Consider the following 25,843-nt stretch of genomic DNA (forward strand, 5'->3'; position numbering starts at 1 on the left):
CCAAAAATTGCTTCATAGGGTTCCCCAACTCTCTGGAACAGATTTGGGGGGCTGAAGGGAGAACAGGAAAGAGAAGTTCTGTTGTGATGTCATAATGTAGACCATAATCTTCCTATCACAGATTACCTTACCAAAAAATGAATTTTTTTTGCTACTGAATACAGTACTTTGCACATTATCATTAAGATACTGAGCAGGGTGTGCTCAACGGTACACCTCAATGCTTTGCATTTATAGATGCCATTCAGTCTAATACCTGGCAGCAGGACTAGAGAAAATGGTAGTCTGAATCTCTCAATAGCTGATGGCAGTCAGAGTACAAGTACCAACAGTGTGACTTTCAGAACTTAGCAATTACTGAAATATGATTTCAAGCAGTAGAATTTATTGGACAAAACACTGGTTTTCAGCTTTTAAATGGACACATGAATACAAGTTTGGCTTAAATTACTCTTTCAAAATGTGGGTTTTAAATGTAAAATAGAATGTCAGACTTTCCTCCAAGAGTCCTTATAGCTATACAGCTTTAATAATGTTTCTATGACATGTGTTGGACCTGCAAATGAAAGTCTCATGTCATTTTAGAATTTTCACATCTTTATTCCACTGAAGACTGAAAACATGAAGATATCCAAATGGTCAAGTTATTTATCTGAAGAAAACCCACGGAAAATACTATTTTACAAACTGGGGAAAAGAATGATACATTTGGTAGCTGGATCAATATTGCCATGAGTTTTCTGGCCGACACTTTCACGAGATGTCAGTGAGTCTTCCTCTAATGTTCCTGCAGTAATAATGTCATTTCGTTATACACACTGCTTAAATGTTATAAATGGATAGCATCTAGTGCTTTACATAAGACTATGTTTATTATGCATGTAAACTCTGGGGGGAAAAACACTGAAACATGCTTGTGTTAAAGGTAACTTTTTCACTACAATTTACCTCTTTCTGTCGTACGCCTAAAGGTTTGGAATGTAGGACAAGTCTTCTTGTAAGAAAAGTATGCAGAAGGTCAAGCTACTTTTAGTGCTGTTGCACAAACAGTTGAGGCATTTCCCCATTAGCAGTAAGGGTATGTGGACGGAGAAACGTAGCACCTGTTAAGCTACAGCTCTACTTGTCAGATCTAGATCAGTTCAGAAGAGAACTCCCATCGTGTTCTAGAAATGTGAATGTATGAGAGAATTAATAAGATCCCAACACTGACTTGCATAATGTCCTATTTGCACTCATTTTTCAGAAAATGGGATACAAAAGATAGCAAAGTACTCAGGTTCTCAAACGTGATCAATAGCAAGCTTTGTGAAAACAGATTGCAAATCCTTAATCTTGCAGTGCTGTTCAAATGTTGAGACATTTGGTGGCTGCATTAAACAAATTATTAGTCTCCCACCCCAAATCAGTCAAAGTAATATTATGCTGCAATTTAAACATAAGCCACACAAATAAGAAGTTCAGGAAATTACTAACTCCATCATAGAATTGATCTTTAGGACTGATTTATTTTAAAACGCTGCCTCAAGATTTAGATGTGCAGACCTAGGTTTTACTTTAGAATAAACACAGCTGTGGAAGGGGCAATGAAATACAACTTTCAGGGTTCTCACCATATATTCTGGACAAAGCAAAGTTACACTGCTTATAACAATCAGTAAACATCTTAAAAAGTTGCTCATGACAAATAGTATTGTACTTTTTCTACTTGCTTTTGTATAATCATCAACAGTTACTATTTAGTGAGATTGCAAAAGAACAAAAAACAAAAACTAAACTAAACTACTCTCCAACAATAAAATTTAAGTAAAATGCTTACATTCATTTGAAGACAAGTCATATTATAATGCTGTGTAGATAGCACATAGATGTTTTCAGCTGTAGTTCATCTTCAAATTTACTATTCCTGTGCAAAAAGAGATGAAAATGTTTGCACTATTTACACTTTGGGTTTTTAAGCCATTTAAAATTAAAATTAGAATTCATAGAGCAATAAAGGAGTTCATAAACCAGAACTACTTACTTTTTCTTCTTTACGTCTCTCCTTGTCTTCATTTTCCATTGTTTCTTCTTCATCTTCCACAAGCCCATCCCCTTGGTATTTGTCATGTGTCCACTTTGGACTGCTACCTGATTTTTTGAAGTTGAATCTTCCTCTGCTACGCTGGAAAGTGCCACGACCTCTTCCTCTTTTAGCCCAGTAATCTACACCATCATCTCTGTCATCATGCTAGAGTAAAACATGGATTAACAATGGAAAATTAAGCATCTAACACACTTTATTTGGAAAAGTTTAAACTGCCTGCTTCACATCGCTAAAAACTGTAGCTGAGTCATTTGTTCTTGATGTTCTGAAGCATACAGACATACAAAATTGCCCAATATCAAGTTAGAATATTGGGTCCATCAAACTCAGCACTGTCCATTTGGACTGGAAAGCTTGTGCAAAACTATGTCTTGGGTACAGGCATCTCCCAGAGCTGCTACCAAAGATGCCTTAATTGGAGATGCCAGTGATTAAATTTAGTGTGTTGGATATACAAAGCATATGCTGTACCACTGATCTAAGGGCCCTCATTGATTTGAAGGGACACAGAACAGATTATTCATAGTTTTAGGTGCAACAAAATATCTTAGTCATTTGCACAGGCTTCTAAACTTCTGCTTGTCTGATTCAATATAAATTGTCTATGTTTCAATTATCTATACTACACCCTCGGGTTTACCAGTACTAATTGATGGAATGCAAAAATATATGGGAAGAAACAGTAAATAATGGGTTAATATACATATTTTCTGAAAAGTCACATGGCAGATTTTGCTACATCAAAAAAATCAAAGAAAACTAACCATGCCTACCATATCATTCTCTCAGTTTCCAATGTTGAGGAATGAGTGTGGTTGCAACTATAACTTATATAGTCAAAACTCAGAGGAACTCCCAAGATTTGTAGAAGTACAAAAAAACAGAATAAAGTGGAGGATTCCCAAAACAGCCCAATTAGTGCTAGGTATGTACAATGCCTACAAAATGTTGGCTGTCTGCTGGAGGAGGGGGAAAGGGGAACAAGCACTGTTAACATTTTGTTGCAGATCACACTTACTTTATATTTTTTGATTTTCATCTATAAAAATCTGCCAAGTGAGCAATCAGAAAGATTTTACACAGAAATGCAAGTTCCCAATATTGACATAGTGTAGACCATGAAACAGGATAGACAAGGCTATTCAGATATAGCCTTGACTTTCTTCCCAATGCAAACAGGCTAAAAACAAGTTAAGGAATTGCAAAGCCCAAATCACTTTGGATAGATGACAGGACTTCAGTGGCTTCCTTGAATGGATGCTTTTACTTTCCCTCCAACAAATGAATTGCTACTGGAAATGCTATACTCGGGGGGCAACCCATTGGGGGATAAACTTGCCCATTGCCTGACACTGGACGACCAGGCTAAGACTGATAGGGAAGGCATAAATAACTCTCTTTTGCCTCATAAAAGCAGCACAAGGTTATGGTGCAGGTAAAGTTTGTTGTAAACATTAACCCCCCCCCCCCAAAAAAAACACCTGGGTCTAAGGGACATCAGGAGAGAATACAATGCAAAAATGTGCTTTTCTTTCAAGTCATATATTGACCAAAGGCTTTGGGTCAGGGAAGCATTTATAACTTCCTCAGGGCCTAAAAGGTACTTGGGGGAGGCGGTCGGGGTGAACGGGAGAGGCAAGATTTTTATTTTTATTCAACTGAAACCAGTGGTGCTATTACTATCGGTTTCTCTCACAGCTCTTATGCAAGCCAAACTCCTCACAGTTGCAGGTATTACAACTGTGAAATCTGCTATGGAATAAGGTATTTACAACAGTGTATTGCAGAAGTAAGTCAGGCACCTCCAAACTCGGCCCTCCAGCTGTTTTGGGACTACAACTCCCATCATCCCTAGCTAACAGGACCAGTGGTCAGGGATGATGGGAATTGTAGTCCCAAATCATCTGGAGGGCCGAGTTTGGGGGCGCCTGTTGTAAGTACTAGATTTTCTCTCCTTTTCTCTTCACAACTGACAAGCAAGAGGTTGTGCAAAAAGACCTGTCTTCTACAGCTAGTCATTTCTTATCAGCCTACGTAGATGGATATAAAAGCAAGTATGAGCTCTAATGCTCCCCCTATAGGACTCTTAGGATTCTTCAAATGATAGAAGATGCTTTAGATATTGCCTACATAAATTTGCTTATAAGACAAGCTTTGAGAAAAGATGCATGCATAATAGTATGGCACCCACCAAGAAGTATTTCTTGCTTTTTGGGGTATATTCAGGATCCCATTCCTCCTCCTTCGGTCTCTTTTGAAAAGTAGTGTTTGAGTTGCTGGGACCAGTATTTGTTCCAGCAAACACGCCTCTGGCTCTTCCTCTGCCCCTAATTCGAAACTGATTAACCAAAGCATTTATGCATTTAATTTGTTTACACAAAGCAAATGATAAATTCCTAATGCATGAACTAATATGCTTTGTTATCATTCATCAGATAATACCACACACAAATGAAGTGGCTTATGGATCAATCTACAGAATTTAACAGCCACTTTAAGGTAATGGCATTCTAGCTAGCAGAAGAGCATTTACATATTTTTTTTAAAAGGGGCGTATCCAAGATAACACTTTGAAAAAGTAGTATATGATAGTGAGAAATTTATAATGTCTAGTAGTCCACAGAAAACACAAAATTCAGCAATTTTTGCTGATGCTTTTAGTTCTCCAAAGAAGCAGCTTAAAAGCCTAGCTTTGAAGGATGGAGAAATTAAACACATGTGTTCGGGAGTTACTGTTCTCTTACTGCACATTACAACGAACAATCAAAGTCTGGTAGTCTAGAATATTCAACATAAAAAGCAAGAAAGGAGAAAAAGTAAGAGACATGGAAAGAGCCTAGATTTTTTAAAATGTGTTTTAACTGAAGTAGCACAACAGAGATGTAGTAGGAAAAATACTTTCAAGTAACTTTAAAAAAGTAGCATTAAAAACAGTCTTGACCTTTTTCTAGTTGCTGGCATGGCAAGACCCACAGTTCTGTCCAAGTCATAGCTGCCTTTCAATGTTTTATACACTATCCCATATAGAAGGCTCATTTATAACAGGAACTATATGGCACAATATTACTTCCACCAAAAACATTAAATGATTATGTATTCACTCAAAGCCATTAACTAAGGTATAAACCACATTAAGTAACTAATTTGAAGATCTTGGAAAATGGACTTTGGTAACATTTCTGAAAAGATAAAAGATTGTGGTGTAGTGTTGAGGCAGATGTGGAGGAGCAACTGCTATAAGGAAGAAAAGAATAGGTTGCCTGAAGCTTAGGTTCTTAAATGTACATACTTACATTTATATTAAGTATGTAAATTCCAAGTCTAATATATAATATGGGTATACAGAATTTGCATACAGGATTGCATGCTAGGGCAAGTGCATTGTATTGCCCTTTAAGTCCACTCACATCATGTGAAGAAAACAAACCGAATTATTGGGCGCACATTAAGTGTCTGCTGAAAGACCAGCAACTTCTAGCTCTTCTTTCCCAAATCTTTCAATTCCATCTGGTCATTACAAGAAGCTCAAGTACATGAGCTTGTTTCCTCGCCCCCCTTCAAACCCCCTTTGCTTCTGTGTGTCTCTCTTTTGATCTAAAGTTCAAGGGCAAGAACTACCTTTTTGATGATTTTTGTAAGTCACACCAGAGCCTTTTTTTTTTTTTTGCATGAAGAGCAGAATAAAAATACTTTAAAGAAATAAAAGAAAGCACCACTAAATCATCTCTCTCTAATATACTTATTTGCCACCAAGTAATAGTGTTTCTTAAAATTTAAAACTAGATACACCCTCAATAATGATAACCAGTCCCAATTCCATCTTCCCATTTAAACTGCTAAGCTGTTAAAATGTTGCTTTATATTTCACAGAATACATGTCATTCCATAACAAGAATGTTATATATCCCTTTATTGTTGATTATATTCTTGTGTAATGTCTTAGGTCAGTTTTTACAAATATTGGTTGCTCACAGTCCAATTGAACGTAACAATTTCTTGTAATTCTTTAAAGTACTTTGCCCTAGTTTAGGTACCCTTGATAAACTATAATATTTTACTATTAAGAATTTAGCTATCCTACTCTATTCTGAAACAATCAAACCATAAGCACAGCAAAGAAGAGAGCCAACAACAAGCTAACTCTGGATTATTTAAATCTTGCAATTTTAAGGGCCTCAGGATTTTGGCATTTGCAATTAACAGGCATTACTTAACTGTGACTATGTGTCACACAAAACCAACACCTTACTAGTGAAGTTTGGGTTGGGTATAAGTAATCCATTGTTCGATTTGGCCTGCAATGAGATGTAGGCAGTAAAAATGCATCTGGCTCCTCCCCATAATGAACTCTCTCATCCCATTTTAAAGCACATGAGACTATCCAGAGTTCAATGAACTTTAGCCCAATACAAATAAGGCAACTGCTTTAAAATTGTATACACCTGTCTCTCATGCCAATCTCAAATAATGGATGACTTGGCTCATTTGTCACTGAGCATGAAAGTCTTGTAGTCACGCATTACTCTGGTTAATTTGGTCCCTCCTGCTCAAAACACTGCTCATGATTAAAAAGAGACTAGAAATACAAAAAAGTGAAATAAAGAATATGGAAAAAGGAATACACACAGCAGAAAAACTTACTCCTTAATTAAGTATCACCAACAAGGTAGAATATTATGTGAGAAAATTCACTATCAACTTTTCAAACACTTAAAATCATGACTACCAAGCATATGTGCAAGCTAATGGTAGAACGCAATAGGAAACACCGCAGGTGTGACTAGATGTTTATTGTGCATATTTTTATTATTTTAAACCAAAAAAGATAAATATATCCCTATCTAGGATAGGATTTTATATATTTCCTCCTTGCAAGCTACATTTCCAGCAGAATCTTCTTCAAAATGCACTTCCATAATATTTCACATAAAACAACTAAACCCTAATAATTTGAATGCAATTATTACAATTATGACTTTAAAAAAAACAAAACAGGAAAAGTATGGTAGAAACTCACAAATGTGCCTCTAGGTCTTCCAACTCCTGTAAAACCTGGGTATTCTTTCTGCTCGTGATGGGGTTTAAATTCTTCATCTCTTTCTTTCTTGCTGTCCTTTTCTTCTCGGGAACTGGATGAGGAGGAAGATGGGGAGGAAGTTGAGGAAGATCGAGAACGGTCTTGCTCTCTTTTTTGTTTACTGAAAAATAAGAAACCATACTGTTTGCTGTAGCATCCTATACATAGGATTTATTTTCTGTGCCCATAGAAGCTATCCTCTTTTCTTGTTTGAGTCTAACGTGCAGTATTATTACACTATCCAGTTTCCATCTATAATTCTTTAAGAGCTAATGGCTCATTAGCACCTAACAAGGAAAACCTATTAGCCAGCAAACTAATTTAAATATATATGCATGCTTTACAATGAAAGACAGAATAAAAGGTAGGGGGAAATCCCCAAGGGTAAAATTCTAAAGTGATACTATTTCATTTATTTTGTACGTCTTACCAAGAAGCAAAAATTGATATTGCCTTTTTGCTATATAAACCCAGGGTGCAGAAATAATCAGCAACTGATGGTTGTATGGACATCAGTGTAAGAAAGTAAACAGAAAGTGCAAGTAAATCCATGATTATGTAAGTAAGAGCAGGAAAATAGGATCTTCACATTCAATTTCCCCAAAGCAAATACATTTGGCATTGATTTTACAGTTTTTATAGAATATAATACAAATCCCCAAAGGTAGATATACCTGAAGTAATTCTTATCACTGCTACAAGTTCACATTGAGTAAGTTGCTTTATTAAAGACTAACCTGTTCCTCTGAGCCCACTATCTGTCTTGAGGGGGGGAAATAACTCTCATCCCCCCTTTCCCACATTAAGCCTACATGTCAGTAAAATTCTCATAATCTGGGTGTTATGAGTTGAAAAAGTGCGGAATCAAGCATAACGAACCAAAGTTCTTACACAAACTGTTTACAGAAATGTACTGCATTGAAGTCCAACCTCCTGATGTAGCCTGGATAATAGGACAGATTAATTTGTCATTTTTTTTCAGTGTTAGCTTGCTATTCCAAAGTTTTTGTCCTCATCCACCATAAGCCGTGTAAAAGACAAATACATTTTTGCTGTAAAACAAATAATTTTAATTGTTTAAATTTAGATGTTCCATTGTACAGTGATAACTGAAAGCAATTAAGCTTATAATTACAAAAGTCTAATTAGAAGCTAAAAGCCTAGTTATGGGAGCTAAGCCTTTTACCTGTCATCTTTGTAAGATTTATAATCCTTGTAATCCTTTGGAATTTTCTCCTGCTTCCTTGATCCACTGGATTCCCTGGAACCTTTAGAGTCTCCTCGTTCTTTACTTCGTTCTTTTCTACGACGGTCGATGTCATGTCGAAGATCTGCAGCATCACACTTTAATTTTTTATCTCCCTGGATCAGAAATGTGCAGTGTTTTAGTATTAAAAACCCTTAAGAGAATGAAATAGGAAATCAACCTCTTTGCATGCAATCCTATACATACTTTCCTGTAAGTAAATCATAATGAACCTAGTGGGAATGCATCTAAATAAACAGGCATAGGATTCCATTGTTACCCAGCTATGTAAGCGATACTCCCTTTCCCAATAGCTCTTTTGCACATTTAGTAGGATGATCTTTCATAGAAGAGAGTAAACTTGCTTGAACTGGGACTGAAAAGTTACTCTTACAAAAAGAAAGCAGACCTGAAAGAAGCTTTCAAGTATTATCCAGGAACAAAACTTCAATATAACAACATCTTTAACAATTACTAGGACAGTCTAAAGAAAAGTTTATTTTACATCCTTCGTGGATAACATTGGTAATTAATGGACTGAAGCCAGAGATAGGATACCCCTCGTGAAACAGGGCTTTCTGGATATCACACCCCCACCCACCCCCACTTAAAAGAAAAAAAACTGCTCCTGAGAGTGAAAGACTTTAGTGCGAGTGGCAAATTCAGAGAATTAAGCAAATTCAGAGAATCCATTGTCTATTTTTTTAAGAACAAAAAGTACAGTAATCCTTTTTTGTCAAAGTGATAAAATGTCACAATTAGATTACACAAAACTGGTCCACTGCATCCTTCGAAAATGATCAGAACTAGGTCAGACCTATTATCACTTAAGACATAAAATTATAAAAGCACAATTTGTAAAACATGCCTCTGGGATAAAGGGCTTGGATGCTTTAAACCAAAGCTAAAATAAGAATATCAATTTAGAACCTACTTTCTGAGTTTCTTCTTTAAAGGCTCTCTCTTCTCCCGCTAAACGGGTATGCTTCCTCAGGGCACTTGGAGAGATGTCAATCCTCCTAAATGTAAGATTTTTAAAAGTAATAATTATGGCTGCCAACATTCATCTCTGTCAAGTGGAAAACTGGAAACACAAAAGAAGAAGTGCCATTGTGCAGTCTAAAATTGAACCCATTTAAAAGTACAGATACATCTCAAGAATAAAACCCATAGACCTACCAGTCAAATCAAAACAGCAACCGCTACACATTTCCACGAAGTTAAACCAACAGCAGTATTCAAAAACCACATAATGCAACATTTTCTTTCAGGGGCAATGAAGTTGACAATTTTAAACTAGAAAATTCAACTGCTTTTTTACATTAACAATACACAAACATAGCAACTCCACACAGAGAAAAAAAAAACCTGTAGTTCATTTGACAGGTATCATCATTCACTTAAACACACAGAGCTAGAGTTAGGGAGTAATGTGTTATATCCTATTTAACTTTTTGCAAACTTAGGCCTTGAGTCAAAGAGCTGTATATCAGAGAAAGCCCCAGTGAGAATTCCAATTCTCTTTGAGCAATTGCACTGTACGTACTTTTGTAACTACATACAGTTTGTGATACAGTACAGAGGATAGCTATGGAAAAAGCACATATAGTTCCCTTTGCTCTTTGTATCCTGGCCATAAAGTTTCGTATCCCCTCCCCGACAGGCCCAGCCCATCCATTAGCTATACTGAGACCTTCTCTTCAGATGGCAGACTGAGAAGAGTAGCATATTCACACACTGTCCCTCAGTCTGGTCATCCTTCTATTTAGCACTCAAGGAGTTCCTACAAGGCTTTTAACTGGAACTGGGTCACCCAGCCTTGTTCTAAGGAAGAGTAAGCAGTTTAAAGTTTAAAAGTAGTACACTGTTAATTTTAAAAGGTATTTGCTGGCTGCCATGGTGTCAAAGCAGAGACAAAGACACCCTTCAGAGCCACCTGGCCCACAATGCCTCTGTCTGCAATGATCCTATGTTCCCTAGAATTCTTCATTAGAGTGAAGCACTGCCAAGTAGGAAGCCCTGGAGAGAGCTCATCCATGCTGCTGCCACTGATGCAGCAAAAAAGACCAAAAGGAGTAGGCAGTAGATCAGTGCATGGGAATGGTACACTGGGAAGCAGTGCTGGCTGTGCCCTCAGGTACCAGGAAAGTCCTGCCGATATACACAATTACCATTTAAACTGAATGAAGCATTTATTGATTTACTTACAATATTTCTATACTGCCCATCAACAAAAAAATTCTCTGGGCAGTTTACATATAGAAGTTAAGCTATGAAATGTAAAAATAGAAGAAAGACATAAAATATTAATCAATTAAAACAGCATCAGAAAACAACAATAGTGCACAGAACTTAAAAATACACTAAATCTAAACGACGTTTGAAAATTAAAAAGAATTCATTTGGCACCAAAAAGACCACGACCTTTTTGGAGATAGCATTCTACAACTGGGGCCTCACCACTAAAAAGGCCCTTTACCCAGTGGCCACCACCTCACCTCATTGGGTGGGAGCACCTACAGACAGACCTTTGAAGGTGATATTGGGGTCCAGGTACATCTACACGGGAAGAGACTATCTTTAGTCAATACCAACACAGGGCCCAGAAATCGACTAGGAGTCAGTGCAGTTAACAAAGCATTGGTGTTCTTTTTGTCCTATTTTAAACCAGCTGGATTTTTTGGACTGTTTTCTAAGGCAACTCCATATATATCTCATTGTGGTATTCCTATTGCTTGCCTTTCTGAACCGCACTGTAAACAGGATCCCGCTTCTTCCCCAGAAACAGGTATCAGTGTAGCTATACTGCCCAGGTTCTGCTAAGGAGAAGGACACCTGGGCACTATAATGTCAACTGCCAAGTCATCTCCATATTCTACAGAGCAACTAAGGCTTCAACAGCAGTGCCAAACATACCAGAAGTCCTACAGAGCCCCCATTAGTCTTCAGGAGTGACCCATTTCAATAGGTCTCCATCCATTCACAGGGGGGAAATCTAAACCTCAAGAGGAAGTAACCATGACAAGGGATTCATGTTAAATTCCCCACTTTCAGATCTCCAACCTCCTGCCTTTTTGAAAGAAAGAAAAACCCAGTCAGGAGTGTGTCCTGTTACAGAAACATTTTCAATTCATGAAACATTTTCTATTATTACCAGACTTTAACAATTAAGTATGTATCACAACTGATCTGGCAATTTCCCCCAATAATTTCTTCTCCATTCCTGCTCCATATCTATTTTAGATAAGGAACTTGTTGTTTCACTAATAAGTTACTTATCTTTTGGAGAGTAACTAGTATTTCAGCTCAGCAAGAAGCAGAGAAAATTATGTAATACTGCACCTGTGTATTTCAGGACTCTTTTGCCGGGTGCTATGTTCTTCAGTAGACTTCTGATAAGCAGTGAACCTCTCACTTAGGGTCATTCCAGCTGACTTGAAATATTGTTCTGTTGGTTGCAGAGGACAAATACTGTCTAATTTCACTACACACGCACACATATATATCATACCAAACAAGGATGTAAAAGAAGCAAATGAATTCTTAAAATATACAAGACACAAAAATAACATTTGTCCCCACATCTGTCTTAAAGTACAGCAACAGGTAACCATTGTATTTTACAATTTTCTCTACACATACACTCTACCCAGTACGACTACGAATTCAAAAAACGTAACTTTTTAATGCCGGAGACAGTTCTTTTTGCCAAACATTTTTGCTTTGTGCCCAGAAGAGCAGAATACATTGCTGTATTTGTAGAGGAAAATATTACAAATATAAACAGAGCTTCTTTGGTTATTTAATTAATTGACAGATATAGAGCTAAGTGTTCTTCATTAATGTTGTAACCCTACACATGTTTATATTAGAGTAAGCCCTCTTAAATTCACTTGGACTCATTTCTAAGTAAACATAAATAAGATAAAGATATGTGAGGTTTTTTTCTTAAAAGAAACACAACTTCTTCTTTTCAGACCAGAATGAAGACCTTAACAGCTGAATATATTTAAACATCTGGCACCTTGGCAAACTTGGTAGCATATTTAAAAGTTTCCTTTTTTTAACCCAAGACCATTAAATTAGTAACACACATTACATTTTGAAAGACCAGTTCAACAGATGTTTGAATGTAAATGTAAAATAGAAACACGTGTAAAATTATAACGGACTGTTAAATGCTACAAATAAAGCAAGCTATCCGCTTAACAGGTCAATGTACATCTGTATCAACTTACCGCCCAACATCCAGCACATCTCTCATAACCAATCATTAAAACTTGATATGGCCACTACAAGGGTAGTGCCTCAATCATAATTCCATCAAACACAGGAATTTGAGCTAGCAACTCAGTTTTTGTGCCATTTTTGCCAGGAAGATAGAAGGTTCAACTTTGCCTGTTTGTGCATCTGTTATCTTTCAACAGCTATTTTACTTTTGTAATATGGATTTTGCCATTTCAAAACACATTCCAGGACCTAGTTGCAATGAAAAAGAAAATATCACTGGGCATTTTCAGCTCTAGGAAAGTGAAGAGCTGTTTAGTCTAGCTGCATTGCACCAATAATGTAAAATTACTACTACGCTTTTACCAAAACTCGATCAACAGGTTTTGTTTTGTTTTTTCAAGTGTGTAAAAAGATTGAAATACCTTCGGAAACAAATTATGATTTAGACACAGCACTAATTTGGTCACAGATTAGTGATATCTGGTCAAATTGTGTATTTTATATATTCACTGGAACCATTCAATTTAAATGATCTCTTTAGCTAGCATAATGTCAGGAATTTCATAATTTGGTAAAACATTTTCGGGGTAGGGAAGCTTATTAAGATTTGTTTTGCAGTTCTCAAATTGGCATGAATTGAAAATGTTTAGAAGATCAGCTGACAACTACAGTCGATGTACAAATATAACACGAGACATACAGAAATGCAACTTTCTATCTAGGCCAAGATAAATACTTCATTCTATGGGTGACATCCAGTGATGTACACCCACTTGCATAAAGAAAATCTGCTTATGCAATATGACTACTGGTTTCTCTTCTCCACCCTCCAGCTCCTTGCAGCTCTAAAATCTGCTCAAGGGTCCCCCAACTTGCCAGGGCAGATTTGGGGGCATGCAAGGGAGAGAAGGAGAAGATGGCTTGTTACGGGAACAAATGCTGGCTCTTGCTATGTTGGATCTCATCCTATAGTAGGCAAAAAAATCAATTGTCTGCTCCTCCCTTGATGAACAATTAGCAACATCTAAGTTAGTACAGTGAGAGAAATAAAAGCATAAGAAAGTCAATTTTCAGTAACTTTATTATAATATTGTGGCCCATGTTGCATAACTGTTAGAGATCTGGTCAATCAGTCCATATACTATGTTATTTTCAATATTTTCACCAGCAAATTCACATCTTTGAAATTCTTCATGATTTATTCCTATTATAACAAAACTAGCTGTTCCTCAGGAAAAAGCAACATAAAGCAGGAAATTTAGGGTGGTATTTAAGTACATTCTTGAAATAGCAAAATGAAACCCCTCTCTTCTCCCCCATCATCCCCAAATCTGCTCTGGAGGGCTGGGGGAACTCCAGAAAAGATTTCATGGGTGCACAGGGGAAGAACATACCATTGCACAAGGAGAAATCCTTACACCAACAGAATGTTCACATTAGTGGTACACTGAACACAACCCAAAATCTGTCCTTAATCAAGATGTCCTGCAGTTGATATTTGCTGAGCTTGAGTGATGGTGCCTTCCAATGAATACATTTGGCAGACCCACTATTCAAACTCAAGTATATGCATGTGGAAATGCTAGGAAAACAGCTATACATATCAGTAACATTAGATAAGAGAATTAACTGTAGCTAAGCAATAAAGCACATATTTTGCAAGCTCAAGGTCCCATATTGAATCCCAGGCCTCTCAAGTTAAAAAGAGGAGTAGGTAACATGAAAGACCTCTGATTGTTACACAAAACCATACTGGGCTAAATAGACAAAAAGTCTGACCAAAATTAAGGCAGCTACCTATGCTCTCTTCCCAAATGCCTACTTCACCAGAGGGGAAACCCCAATGGCTAACAACAGAAAACAAACCAACGTATCACATCTCTTGACTTATAAGATACTTAAATCATTCAGCTAGTGTTTTGCAAACACAGGCACATGCCTCTGGCTGCAACTGAAAATCTTCCCCTTCTAATCCCAGCTTGAGTCAAATATATGACTGAGCAATGTCATACGTGGATGCTTTTGTTTTGTTGGATTCGGAGGTAAGTCTTGGGACTTGCCTACACCAAATAGCAGCTTTCTAGCTAGCAAGTAAGAGCTATCACCGTTTTGAGGAGAAACTTAGAAATCTATTAGTAACCAGGGTGTCTTTAAATATATATTTTTAGAAAAATGTCATTTGAATCAGTCAGGCAATCCCAATCAGTTTTTAATATAACTAATTTAAATGCAACTCATTTAATTACAAAATAAGAAAAGTGCTAACACATTAAAATCTAACTAAGATTGGCTTCAGTGCACTGTTCCTTGTACATGTAAAAGCTAGGCTCTTAGATCAGGCATCTAAGCCTGGCCTCCAACTTGCCATTCCATCTTTCACTTTACAGGTGGTCCAGTGCACTGAGGCTGGGGTTATAATGTCTGTCTGTGCCCCCTGTACTTCCAAGTGACCTAAGATTGCTCTTACTACTAGTGTTCAGTAGATCTGCTCCTATGCACAGAAAGGGTAACATCCAAGACTACAGTTCCAACTGTGTAATATACTTCTTTGTACAATCAAACTTCCCCTTCCTCTCTTCCCACTTTTAGCTCTCATGCCCCTCAAATCTGCTTGATGGTTCAGAGACCTTTCAAAGATCTGCAGAGGGCAACAGGGTGGAGAAGAGAAATGGGAAGTCCCATTGAGCAAGTGGAAGTCCACTCACATGACAATGGAGGTCACCCAGAGAGTTCATGGGACTATGGAGGGGGCACACTGGGGGATTTTATATGGCATTATTCATATTCATCTCAAAATAGAGTATGCAACTATGGAGAGGAGCATGCATTCCATTTGCCCACTGGGGCTATGCAATGCTGTGTGTCTTTGGATTCCCAAAAAACTAATGATTTTGAAGTTCAGCCCTGTACACGTACCTAAGGACAACTAACTTCACCCTCCCATGCCAATCTCTGCCCTTTGGGTACCATCCAAGGCCTACCCAGATATAAATGGACTGCCTAAGTTCCTTACACTGGAGCAGGAGACCCAACTTCTGGCTGTAAGTTGAAAAACAAACACTTACACCTATGCAAGGCTATTTAGTCAGCAATGCACTTAGTTCCACTACATATTGACATTAGGATGACTTAATTTGTCACTACAGAATTCCTACTGGAGTGTGACAGTAAGGATCAAGGAGACTTAACTAAAAAGACGTTATGCTGCATTTCTCTGTTATATTGACATGTAGTGCAAACCAAAATTATTCAAGACCAGATGAAATCTCAGCAAGTTGTAACTGTATCAGATACACATGCACACAATTAGATGCAAGAGACTGGCCTATGCCAGAGGTACACAACTCAAATCACCCTGAGGGCCACTTTCTTATTAGGAAACTACTATATTTCCCACAATGTTATGATTTTATGCCAGCACTTTATTTAGTCATCTCTAACTAGGTTGCTCTGTACATCATAGCACACACTCATCTTTCCACCTGAACCTTCGTTTCTCAGTTAACCCTCTTTTTAATATTTCCTCCCCACCTACAGGGGTTTCTGCAGCTCAAATTCTGTTACCCCCATCTTTTCACTCTGTATCCCTTAACACTATCTGCTCTCTCACCTCTATTATCCCCACCTTTTCCCATCTCTCTGTCCTACACATCTCTTTAATCTCCATCTCATTTCCTCCTCCTTTTCATCTGAATCCAGGGAAAAGAGGAATAATTTAAGTAACATCTGCCAAAGCTTCTCTAAAACTATGCAACACTCATCAAAATCTACATATCCATTTCCTAGAATGCTGAATGTTAGGATATACAACCATAAGAGGAAAGCATGAAGTCTACATGAACATAAAAGTGCTGAATTTCCCAATGGATTGACTTCACCATCACTTTCCTAATGCCATGTGATGCTCACTTTGTATGGCAAATTCAAAGCATACCTTTGACATGATGAACTAAGGACACAATGTGCTGAATAAATGACTCTGATGTGCTTTTGCTGGCCTGTGGTAGCTTAATGTGGTCAAAGATGGATCGGAATTCTTGCTCCTTCTTGACTGAATGGACAAGTGTACTAGCAAGCAGCCTGTCTTTAGTCAAGGAAGCAGGTCTAAAGGGCATAACACAAAAAGAAGAACAAAAATTTATGAAAAGCAATTCCTTCATGGATAAGTGAAAACGGTTACAAATTCAGATAATTACCTGTTTGAATCATCAAGTGGTACAGGTGCCATTTTAAGTTTAACTTCAGGTCGATGAGAATCACTGGCTATCATTTTGATCCTAAGTGGGCTCTCCTCCCTGAAAGTAGATTTCTCTCTTGCATCCAAATTCTTGTGCAGGGGAGGACTATAATCAAAGAGTTCTTTGAGCTTCTCAGACTTTACCTGCTCAGGTGACTGGGTTTCTTTCTTCATCATTCTCTCAGATACTTTCTCATCTTCCTTGTGCTTATCTTTTAGTGCACCAGGCCTCTCCACTACATAGCTAGTTGTGTCTTTAAGCTTGTAACTTTTATCTTCTCTAAATACTTCACTTTCTCTGTTTGCCTTCAGAGAGATTTTAGATTTATACTTTGAACCTTCCTCCTCAGCATTCCGGTGAGATGCAGCAAAGCCCTTACCCTGATCTGCCAAAACAGACTTTCTGAACTGTCTATAATCTTCAGTCTCCTCTGTGTCCTCCCCTTCAGAGTCATTAAATTTTTGTTTTCCAGATTCTTTATCCATATAATATTCCAAAGCTTCTTGGTCCTCCCACTCTCTCTCTCCCTCTGTCCTCCCTTTTTCTAGCCCTCTCTCCTTCTGACCATCTTTCTCCCTAGCATTACTCCTATCAAGCAGGTATACTCTAGACTCTTCATCTGTGTACCTGTGGATGGCAAAGAAGAGGAGAATAACTCCCAACTGCTTTCATTTCAGTTTGTAGCTTTTATCCTTATGGCATCCCAACGCCACAAAATGAGTACCAAAGCAAACAAATTTAATTACACAATTATAACGTTTTTTATATATTGACTGATGAGATTCAGTGGTTCTTCAGATTTTTTAACTATTTCTTGTGCCTACTTTATCTTGTAAGAAAACTGCTCTCTTTTACAAATCATTATTTTTCTTAAATACATTTCACCACAAATACAGTATCTGTATCCCATTTAATTCCAGAAATTCAGAGCATATAACACTGTCAAAAAACAGCTTATAAAAATGTCTTCTTACACTGCTTACATAGTAGAACACACTCACAATCTGGATACAATAAATTACAAGGCATTTGCCAAAGCAGCTACTGAAGCAATACAATGTGATTTTTAGTCTCTCCTATATATTAAAAGTACATCTAGCCCCCTAGTCTATTTCATTTGTAATCTTCTGCGATATTTGTATGCCATTTATTATATATTACTAAGCAAATAGAACAATTTTCCTTTATAAAAAATGATATATTTCCAAATATATATTCAGTAATTTGAGAAGTGAACAGAATTGTGCAATCTATCCTGCAGAGCTCAGATAAACAGATTTCCAACTGGTTATTTTGTTTTTAAAAGACACAACATTGCATAAATGGTTACTGCTATGTTCAGTTCTACAGATACATTATAAACAAAGGTCAGCTAGAAAGTTGCCAATGTCCAGTTTAAATTTAACAAATTATGTTTCTCTACTGAAGATAGATACAATCTTGCACTTTTGAAAAATCTGGGCCACCACAATGGTATTTCCTTTACCAAGACAAAAGGATCTTTCAGCACTACTGCTTAACACTGCTAGAGCAACTCTTACTAAAGCTGTAAAAAATATGGGAAAATCACTCTCATAACAGGACTCTCAATACACATTAATCTGCAGTGTATTTATTCTTTAATTGCTTCCAATGAAGACACTGTAACATACTAATGAAAACGTATATTTACAGCTCTGACTGAGAAACAATGAAAAGTTCATGTATACATTCCTAAGTCAGAACCTAAGTATAACCAGCATAAAATTAGAGAAAATTCAGGTACTTTTCATTGCACAATATACATGTATAAAGAAGTATGCTTAGTGTACGATTTATGTTATCTTTATTTTTGTAGTTACGGTTCCTACCTTTTCAGAAATTTTGCACCCTTTGTACTTTCTTGATCCCCAGCTTCAGGATAAAAAGAACGTATCCGAGATTCCTCACGTGGAGCATTCTGCGATGCAACTGCTTTAGCAGGACTTCTTCTTGAAGGAATGTGATGCAGTGGGCTATTCTGGGAAGGGCTATAGCGACTAGAGCCATTTCCAAGGGAGCCAGACCCAGACCTCTCAGGGCTATGCTGAATGGAATGCGAGTGCTGAGGTGTGTTTTTTGCTGAGTGGACTGTGCTGAGTAGGTGGGCATCAGAGCATGAGGAACTCTGACTAGGTGGGGAAGCAATAGAAGGACTATGGGGAGACCTTGGACTGTTATCATATGCTGAAAGGCCAGGCCAAATATCACCTGAAGCTGCTGCAGATTTACTGAAATCATCTAGTGCCTCAGAAGGATCATGTTCAAATGCGCCCTTCTCCTCCTCTTGTGATTTATTTTTTAATGGACTGTCTTGTAAAGCAGCTCCCTCTGTTTTCTTTCCTTGCTTTTCTGATGACCCACGTCTTTTAGAAGATACAGGAGACTTGCTATATGGAGATGAAGACCGAGATGAAGAGGATCTTGGAGACCTGGAAGATCTGTAGGATCGGCGAGATCTGCTCCGAGATCTCTGGGAAGAGACTGACCTTCTCTTTGGACTTCTAGAACGTGAGCGACCTCGTCTAGGGCTTCGAGAGTGTCTTCTATTCCAAACAGGTCTGTAACCTCCACGGTGGTATCTACCTCCACCTCCTGGATAATATCCTCTACCTCTTCCTCTATAGCCATAGGGGCGTCTCATTCCTCTATTATTTCGGTAATCTCTGCGGTAATCTCTATTATAAACACGATCTCTACTGCGAGATCGTGAGTACGTCCTAGACCGAGACCTAGAACTAAGATAAATAGAAATGTTAGTGCCCATAGTTTATGACTCCTTTAAAATAAGAGTTACCCATATTATGTACAGTGGCATGGCCCAGAGAAACCCCTGTTCCCAAGTAGCTCCATTAAGATCAGGAGGCACTCTGAACAGCAGCCTTTGAGGTTCAAAGTGCTCTGTCAATGGTTTAAAATATAGAAGCCCTCCCTCAAAGAAATGTGCAGATAGCTACTCTTTCTGTTTATATGACGGGAGCTGGAGGGGGCTGGGGAGAGTCAGGGTAAAGAATCAGAGCAACTAATTCCCTAGGTTTCTCTTGTTTATAGGCATTTCTTTCTTGACATTTCATCTGCTATAAGCATTAAGTCCTGTACATCCTCTGCAACTACTCCGCACCCAACGGTAGCCTACAAGCTTCAGTAGCCAAAGCAAAAAATGTCTTCTAAAATCAGTTGAATCTTCTCAAAACAGCACTTAAGCTATTAGTGATTATTAGCATGCATTTCAAATTTCTGCTGATAATAAAGTCTGTCTTTCAAATGTAAAAAAAAAAAAATTAAGCCACTGAGAAAGTTAATAAATGGAAGAAATGTACCTGTATCTCTTTTTTCTAGAGTGTGATCTGGATCTTGACCTTGAACTGGACTGTGATCTGGATTTTGATCTTGAAGAATGCGATCTAGTGTTAGAGCGACCCATTTTCCCCCCAGTAGCTTACACCTACCAAATAGAAAATAGTAAATTGAAACACATTACCTTAGTTTCAGGATGATCAATTCATATATGGATAGCGGTAAATTATGGTGTTTTTTAAAAAAAAATCAAGAAGCCATCCCACTCTTCCAAAAAAACTTTTCAAATTATCACTAATCTCCTCAAACATTCTGTTCCACATCATGGCAAAGATCAGTGGAAAGCACTATAGGTAACAGGGAACAAAAATGTCAACTATTCTTTCAATATTCACACTGAATACATTTAATGCTTATGCATTTTTGTGTGTGTGCTGTTCCTTTCTTGATTAAAAAAACCTTTCATTTATCTTTGTCTATATTGAACTAAAAATAGTCACTAACTACTCTACTGTTCTTTACCCCAAAGATCTACCTTTGATCCATAACTCAGAAAGTCACTCAAAACACCAATTCTTTTTGTACTAACATAGCTAGATCAAAACAGACTAGTAACATAGACTTCAATGAACAAAGTCATCACTGGTGTATTCCCCATCACTGAAGTACTGCAATACAGTATAAATATGACAGCCAAGGCAAAAGCTATCTCATTAATTTATTTTAGTAGCTCATATTCAATGGAAAGCAAAAACAAAACAAAAACCCCAAAGACAAAATAGCTAACTCAGAACAGACAGAAAAATATTATTTTCCTTTCTTTCCTAGCTTTCCTCCATACTTGAAAATTTGGCTGTTTTCATGTAACCTGCCTAATGCATTCAGTAATTCAACCAAGTCATTTTACTTTCCTTTTAAACAAAGGCAACACTCTAAGTCATTATTTGACAATAAAAGTCAAAACAGCCATCTTCATTCCAATTTACCAATCTATGCCGAGTTTGGGTTGAAAAAATGATAACTGAGATCTAATCTGAAATTGTTGAAATTTGGAATTTTAGAGATCTGAATATATTGGATTTTAAAAGTTATAAACCTCTAGAAATAAGGACCAAAAGGTACAAGTTTAAAGCCATTTTAATAAATTAGTACCATTATTTAAAACATTATTATTACTTATTATGAAAAACACACTGGATCACAGTAACACTAGACATATTGCTTCTTCACACAAGGGTTAGGCATCCACCAATAGTTTAATCCTTATGTTTAATTCACATGCAGGGGAACTCCCTAACTGACTGAGGGTTTGAGACCCATCAGCTACCTTCACCTGGTTTACCCAGCTAGTTGAAGCCATTTCCAGGGTGTCTCATGCAGATAAATTTTAGGAGTCACAGGTGAGAATTGAGTTCAGGGTGGGGACCAAAGGGGGAGAAACTACCCCAGAAGGAGCATGATGTGTCCCCCACCAGAGGTACTACCAGAGCTAAGGACTAAACCCTACACAAATATGAAGTAGAGTCCCTAAGGCAATTGGATGGCATCTTGCATGCCTCGTTCCGGCACCTCTTGCAACCAAGCTGGTGCCAAATGTATTGCTCTGCTTTCCTTTGGATCACATTAGTGTGGCTGAAAGGGGGGTGGTCTTGTCGTCTATGCAGTTCAGGACCTCCACACACACTGGTTGCACCACCAGAGAGGTCACTTTGGTGCTCCTAACACAGCAAAAACAATGTAGGTGGGAGCAGTTACAAAGTACCAATCTCTGTAGCCACAGCAGGTGCTGTGATTCTCGAGGTTTGAATTCACCCCCGGAGATGCACTCCATTGTCTTTTGAGACAGATGGATGCCAGCAAACTGTCTCCATCCCCCAAAAGGAAACTATAAATGATATGATTTAATAAAACAACAACAACAAATTATTTATACCCCGCACATCTGGCTGGGTTTCCTCAGCCACTCTGGGCAGCTTCCAACAAAATATTAAAAATATTTTTGAATTTTAATGGTCTTAAAAATATTTAAAATAGCTAAGTATTTAGCTTACCTTGCAATCCTGCTAGACAAGAAATGGATTTAAAATTCTTGGTATGCACTCAAATGTTTAATTCCTGTTTTAAAAAAACAAACAAAAGCAGATGTTATTTGACTGCATAGTTAATACAGGTTTTAAAAAATGCTTGAAGTATTTAAACAGAGAAGATCAGAAGCACAGTCTGATGTGGCGGGTTATGTTGTTTCAAACTCAGAGTAGCATTTACTCAGTGCAACACTGTCTCACAGCCTGATGAGTTTAAGTTGATTGTTCAGAAATACAGTACATGTTCACATTGTCTTAATTTATTGGCCTTTCCAAAAATTGCTCAGTAAGAATATATAAGTATTGTCTCACAATGTTCTTCTATCTTACAGTAACCTATCCTAGTGCCACCACCTATTGTGGTACCACAAATTAATAAAGAGGTTTGGGTTTGGGGCATAAAAGCCAGAGCTTAGTCAGAGCCCCTTACCTGCTTGGGAGCAACAGGAAACCTAAATCTAAGGCCCTATCCCGATGTGAAGGTGCCAATGCTCTTTGCCTCTGAATGCAGTGCCTAATCCACCTAAAGTGCTGAAAATGGTATAAGGGACACACAGAGAAACTTTTCTGCATGTAAGAGCTCTCAATGAATCACAAAAAATATATGCTCAACATATATGGTTGCTTATACCTCAATACCTGCCTCTCTTCTGAATATGAATGTAATTTTCAGTATTCTAGCATAGTTAAAGTATTTATTTTATTTAGTGCGTTTATATCCTGTCTTCCTTTCATCATAGAGCTCAAAGTGGCATATATGGGATTATCAGGTGGTATCCCATCCAGGTCCTAACTAGTTACCAGACCTGTTTAACTTCAATGTGTGTCCTCAGACCAAGCAATGTAAGCCTAGACATTTAGCAAAATAAAAAAGAACTTTTTTATTTAAAAAAGCCAGATTAAAATTAATCACACATTTTTAATGTTATCTGGTAACAACCAACGCAAATGAACACATCTCACAATTCTTCCAGAACTGCACGTCTATGACAAATCCATAATGGGAGATAAATACTGAACATAATAATCTGCACCACTTACTAGACTTTTAAAGTGATTTATACTTCTAACACTTTTAACGGGAAAGTACAACGGACTCTCTTCAAAAAAAGTTCTGACTAGTAAGTAACAGTGCTGTTACTTATTAACCCTACAGCAATAACTCTAAGATGCTCAGCCTAATATGAAATGGAGAAAACCTTAATGTAGCCTAACTTGCTGAGAGAAATATAAATTTATGTCATTTATATCCCACCCTTCTGTTGGCCTAAGAGTTCTGTAGAACTGTGATGGTTCTGTCAGGAGCTGATGAAATCTGCTCCCTGATCTAAACTTCTTCCTTCTGTCTTCCCTCAAGGTATAGTTCTTAAGAAGATACTCAATAATTTTTCAGCTTGATGTTTTATTTTTTATTGTCTTTGCAAATCTCATTAAAGAAAACATTAAAAAAGAAAAGCTATGAGCCACCCTCCAGCACACACTCCCAAGATACATAAATGAGAGCTAGTTTGGTACAGCAGTTAGAGCGGTTAAAATAATAAGCATGACACACCCATTCATTAAAGAGCGTTCCTGGTGCATTTGCATGATTTACTGATCCAGCTTGTTTTTTTCTGATAAGCCTCTGCTGATGTTGGAAAATTCTACCACCACTATCAAGTGTGACTTGACCATTCAATTACTTCTGATGCAGACAGAGTAGGCTGCCTGTTCCATCTCAGTGTGAGTCACTGAGCTAGGCTTACCAGCTTTCAGAACAGGAGAGCAAGTAATCCTGACATTTACACTCTGAAAGTAAAACCTTCTCAGGTATGTGACCTGTTCCTTGCCATCATAATTTGGAAAATGTTGCAGCCTAATAGTGAAGTCTTTTCTTTCCTGTGTGAAAGTACAGGTACAAGCCCTAATACAATTTGCTAATACAATCTCCCATAATGCTATTTGAAAGTCTTAATACTTAAAGAAGGAAGTATACCATATCAAGGAACCATAGCTCAATGGTAGAGCAACTGCTGATTGGTATGCCCCAGATACAGCAAGGAAAGACTGGAACCACAGAGCGCAGCTGCCTGTCAGTGAAGACACTACTGAGCTAGATAGACGAATGAGCTGACTTGGTGTAAGGCAGCTTCCCAAGTGCCAAATAATAATTATACCAAGTTCACTGTGGAGAATGGGGGAAGTCATAATTAACAACTCTTTTCTTGCTTTGACTTGGGTAAGCTCAATCACATGAAATGAATTGAAAGGGCTTGGATCACCCTGTAAATTTTACCTCCAGATGCTGCTCTCAGAGGACATTTGCATGAGCCTGGAGCAATATCCACACATTGCTGCAGTTGAAAGATACTGCAATTACTGTGATAAGTCATTTTTTGTATCTGTTGGGAATGAAATTCTTAAGGATACACCCCCTTTCTTCAAGATAAGGCCTCCCTGGAAACACTCTTGAGCATCACTTGGAAGCAAGTTTAATCGTGCGGACTTGCCCAGAGTCCTGGCACTGTGTGAAGAAGGCACGATCCACTGATTACTCTGCACACCTTTTCGCCTTTCTCAACAAAAGGTCTGATGCTCAACTAGGAGCCGCAGCCAGTTACGAGCAGCTGTCTGGCAGGGCACGTGCATGCCGACATGCGTGTTCGAGGCATCCATTTAGGGCCCTCGGTGTGGCTAGTATGCCGGGAGCCTGCCAAGGACTCTCCTTCCCCCTAGCTACACCTCGTCGCCCTTCAACTGACTGGTCGGGGTGACGAAAGATGGAGGCAAGTTAAAACGTTATCAGGCGCCGCTCGTCGCGCGGAAAAGACTAAACAGAAAGCGACGCTCCCCTCCCCCGCCTGCTCTTGAGGGGCGAGGCGGGCCGCTGTCTTTGGCCCCGCCCAGCCGGCCTCGTTCCGGCCTACCTGTTTCCTCCCCCCGCCCCATTGGGGAAAGAGGCGGGAGGGAACGGGGAGAGATGACGGGCCCTGGTCCAAACAAGGGAGGCTGCGCGCAGTGTGTGTGTGAGGGAGATGAGAGCCGCCTCTAGTCCCCCTCCCCCTCCGTTCCTCCCGCCCTTGTGAGGCAGACCAAGCCCCTCCCCCGCCTTCAGTTAGAAAAAGGGAGGGGGGTTGCGAAGGAAAGAACTCGAGGCATTTTTTCAAAAAATAACGGCGTCTGGAAGCGGGGGGGGGGGGGAGAGGGAGAGTTGCCGAGCGCGCTAACGAGGCTTCTCGCGCCGGAGCTCCAAAAGCTGGCGGCGGCGGGGGGGGGGGGCGTTTGGAGGGAGCGGCACCCATGGCGCCCGAGGAAGAACCCGAGCAGGCAGAAGACCTCTCTGGCTCCAGCCCTCCTCGAGCCGTTCGAAGTCCTGCGTTGGCTATGGCTCACCCTTCTCTGAGCGACAGCTCCGTTCGGCTCTCTACCGCTCGGCGGCCATTTCCAGTCACGGCGAAGGAAAAGAAATGGGGGGCGGCGGGGGAGAGAGACAGAGAGGAAGGAAGAACCATAGAGAGAGAGAACCACTTTCTGCGACGTTAGAATAGCACGATGGCATCACTTCCGCTCGGAGAAAGGGCGGAGAGG

At 38.7% G+C, this 25,843-nt stretch overlaps 1 protein-coding gene across 10 annotated transcripts; it reads right to left on the reverse strand.

The window, feature by feature from the left end:
* Positions 1 to 576: 576 nt before the first annotated feature.
* Positions 577 to 25,754, reverse strand: BCLAF1 (BCL2 associated transcription factor 1). Of its 10 annotated transcripts, XR_008329543.1 has the most exons (14): positions 25,649 to 25,754; positions 22,244 to 22,307; positions 20,216 to 20,340; positions 18,728 to 19,633; positions 16,836 to 17,504; positions 16,574 to 16,743; positions 11,752 to 11,857; positions 9,344 to 9,428; positions 8,350 to 8,525; positions 7,104 to 7,284; positions 4,278 to 4,424; positions 2,024 to 2,230; positions 1,820 to 1,906; positions 577 to 1,166 (listed from the first exon to the last, which is right to left on the reverse strand). XR_008329543.1 is itself a non-coding variant. In XM_053382003.1 (13 exons), the coding sequence occupies exons 3-13, from the start codon at positions 20,317 to 20,319 to the stop codon at positions 1,901 to 1,903; spliced, it is 2,688 nt and encodes an 895-aa protein (XP_053237978.1). In that variant the 5' UTR covers positions 20,320 to 20,340; positions 22,244 to 22,307; positions 25,649 to 25,754; the 3' UTR covers positions 577 to 1,900. The 10 variants fall into 10 exon arrangements, 5 of the variants coding, with proteins under 5 accessions (XP_053237978.1, XP_053237975.1, XP_053237976.1 ...); XM_053382003.1 differs by having other exon boundaries at positions 577 to 1,906; positions 7,104 to 7,215; XM_053382000.1 differs by having other exon boundaries at positions 577 to 1,906.
* Between the last annotated feature and the right edge of the window lie 89 nt (positions 25,755 to 25,843).

The sequence above is a fragment of the Podarcis raffonei genome, chromosome 3 (assembly GCF_027172205.1).
Source record: "Podarcis raffonei isolate rPodRaf1 chromosome 3, rPodRaf1.pri, whole genome shotgun sequence".
NCBI lineage: Eukaryota > Metazoa > Chordata > Lepidosauria > Squamata > Lacertidae > Podarcis > Podarcis raffonei.

Bases quoted from the DNA above. Each gene is read 5' to 3' on its own strand.
- BCLAF1 (XM_053382000.1), bottom strand. From the start codon at position 20,319: ATGGGTCGCTCTAACACTAGATCGCATTCTTCAAGATCAAAATCCAGA. The intron at 11,858-16,573 runs GTATGCTTTGAA...TGCAACCAACAG, and splicing joins CTTAGTTCATCATGTCAAAG to AACAATATTTCAAGTCAGCT. The intron at 7,285-8,349 runs GTAAAAGGCTTA...CTTATTTTTCAG, and splicing joins AAATCTTACAAAGATGACAG to TAAACAAAAAAGAGAGCAAG.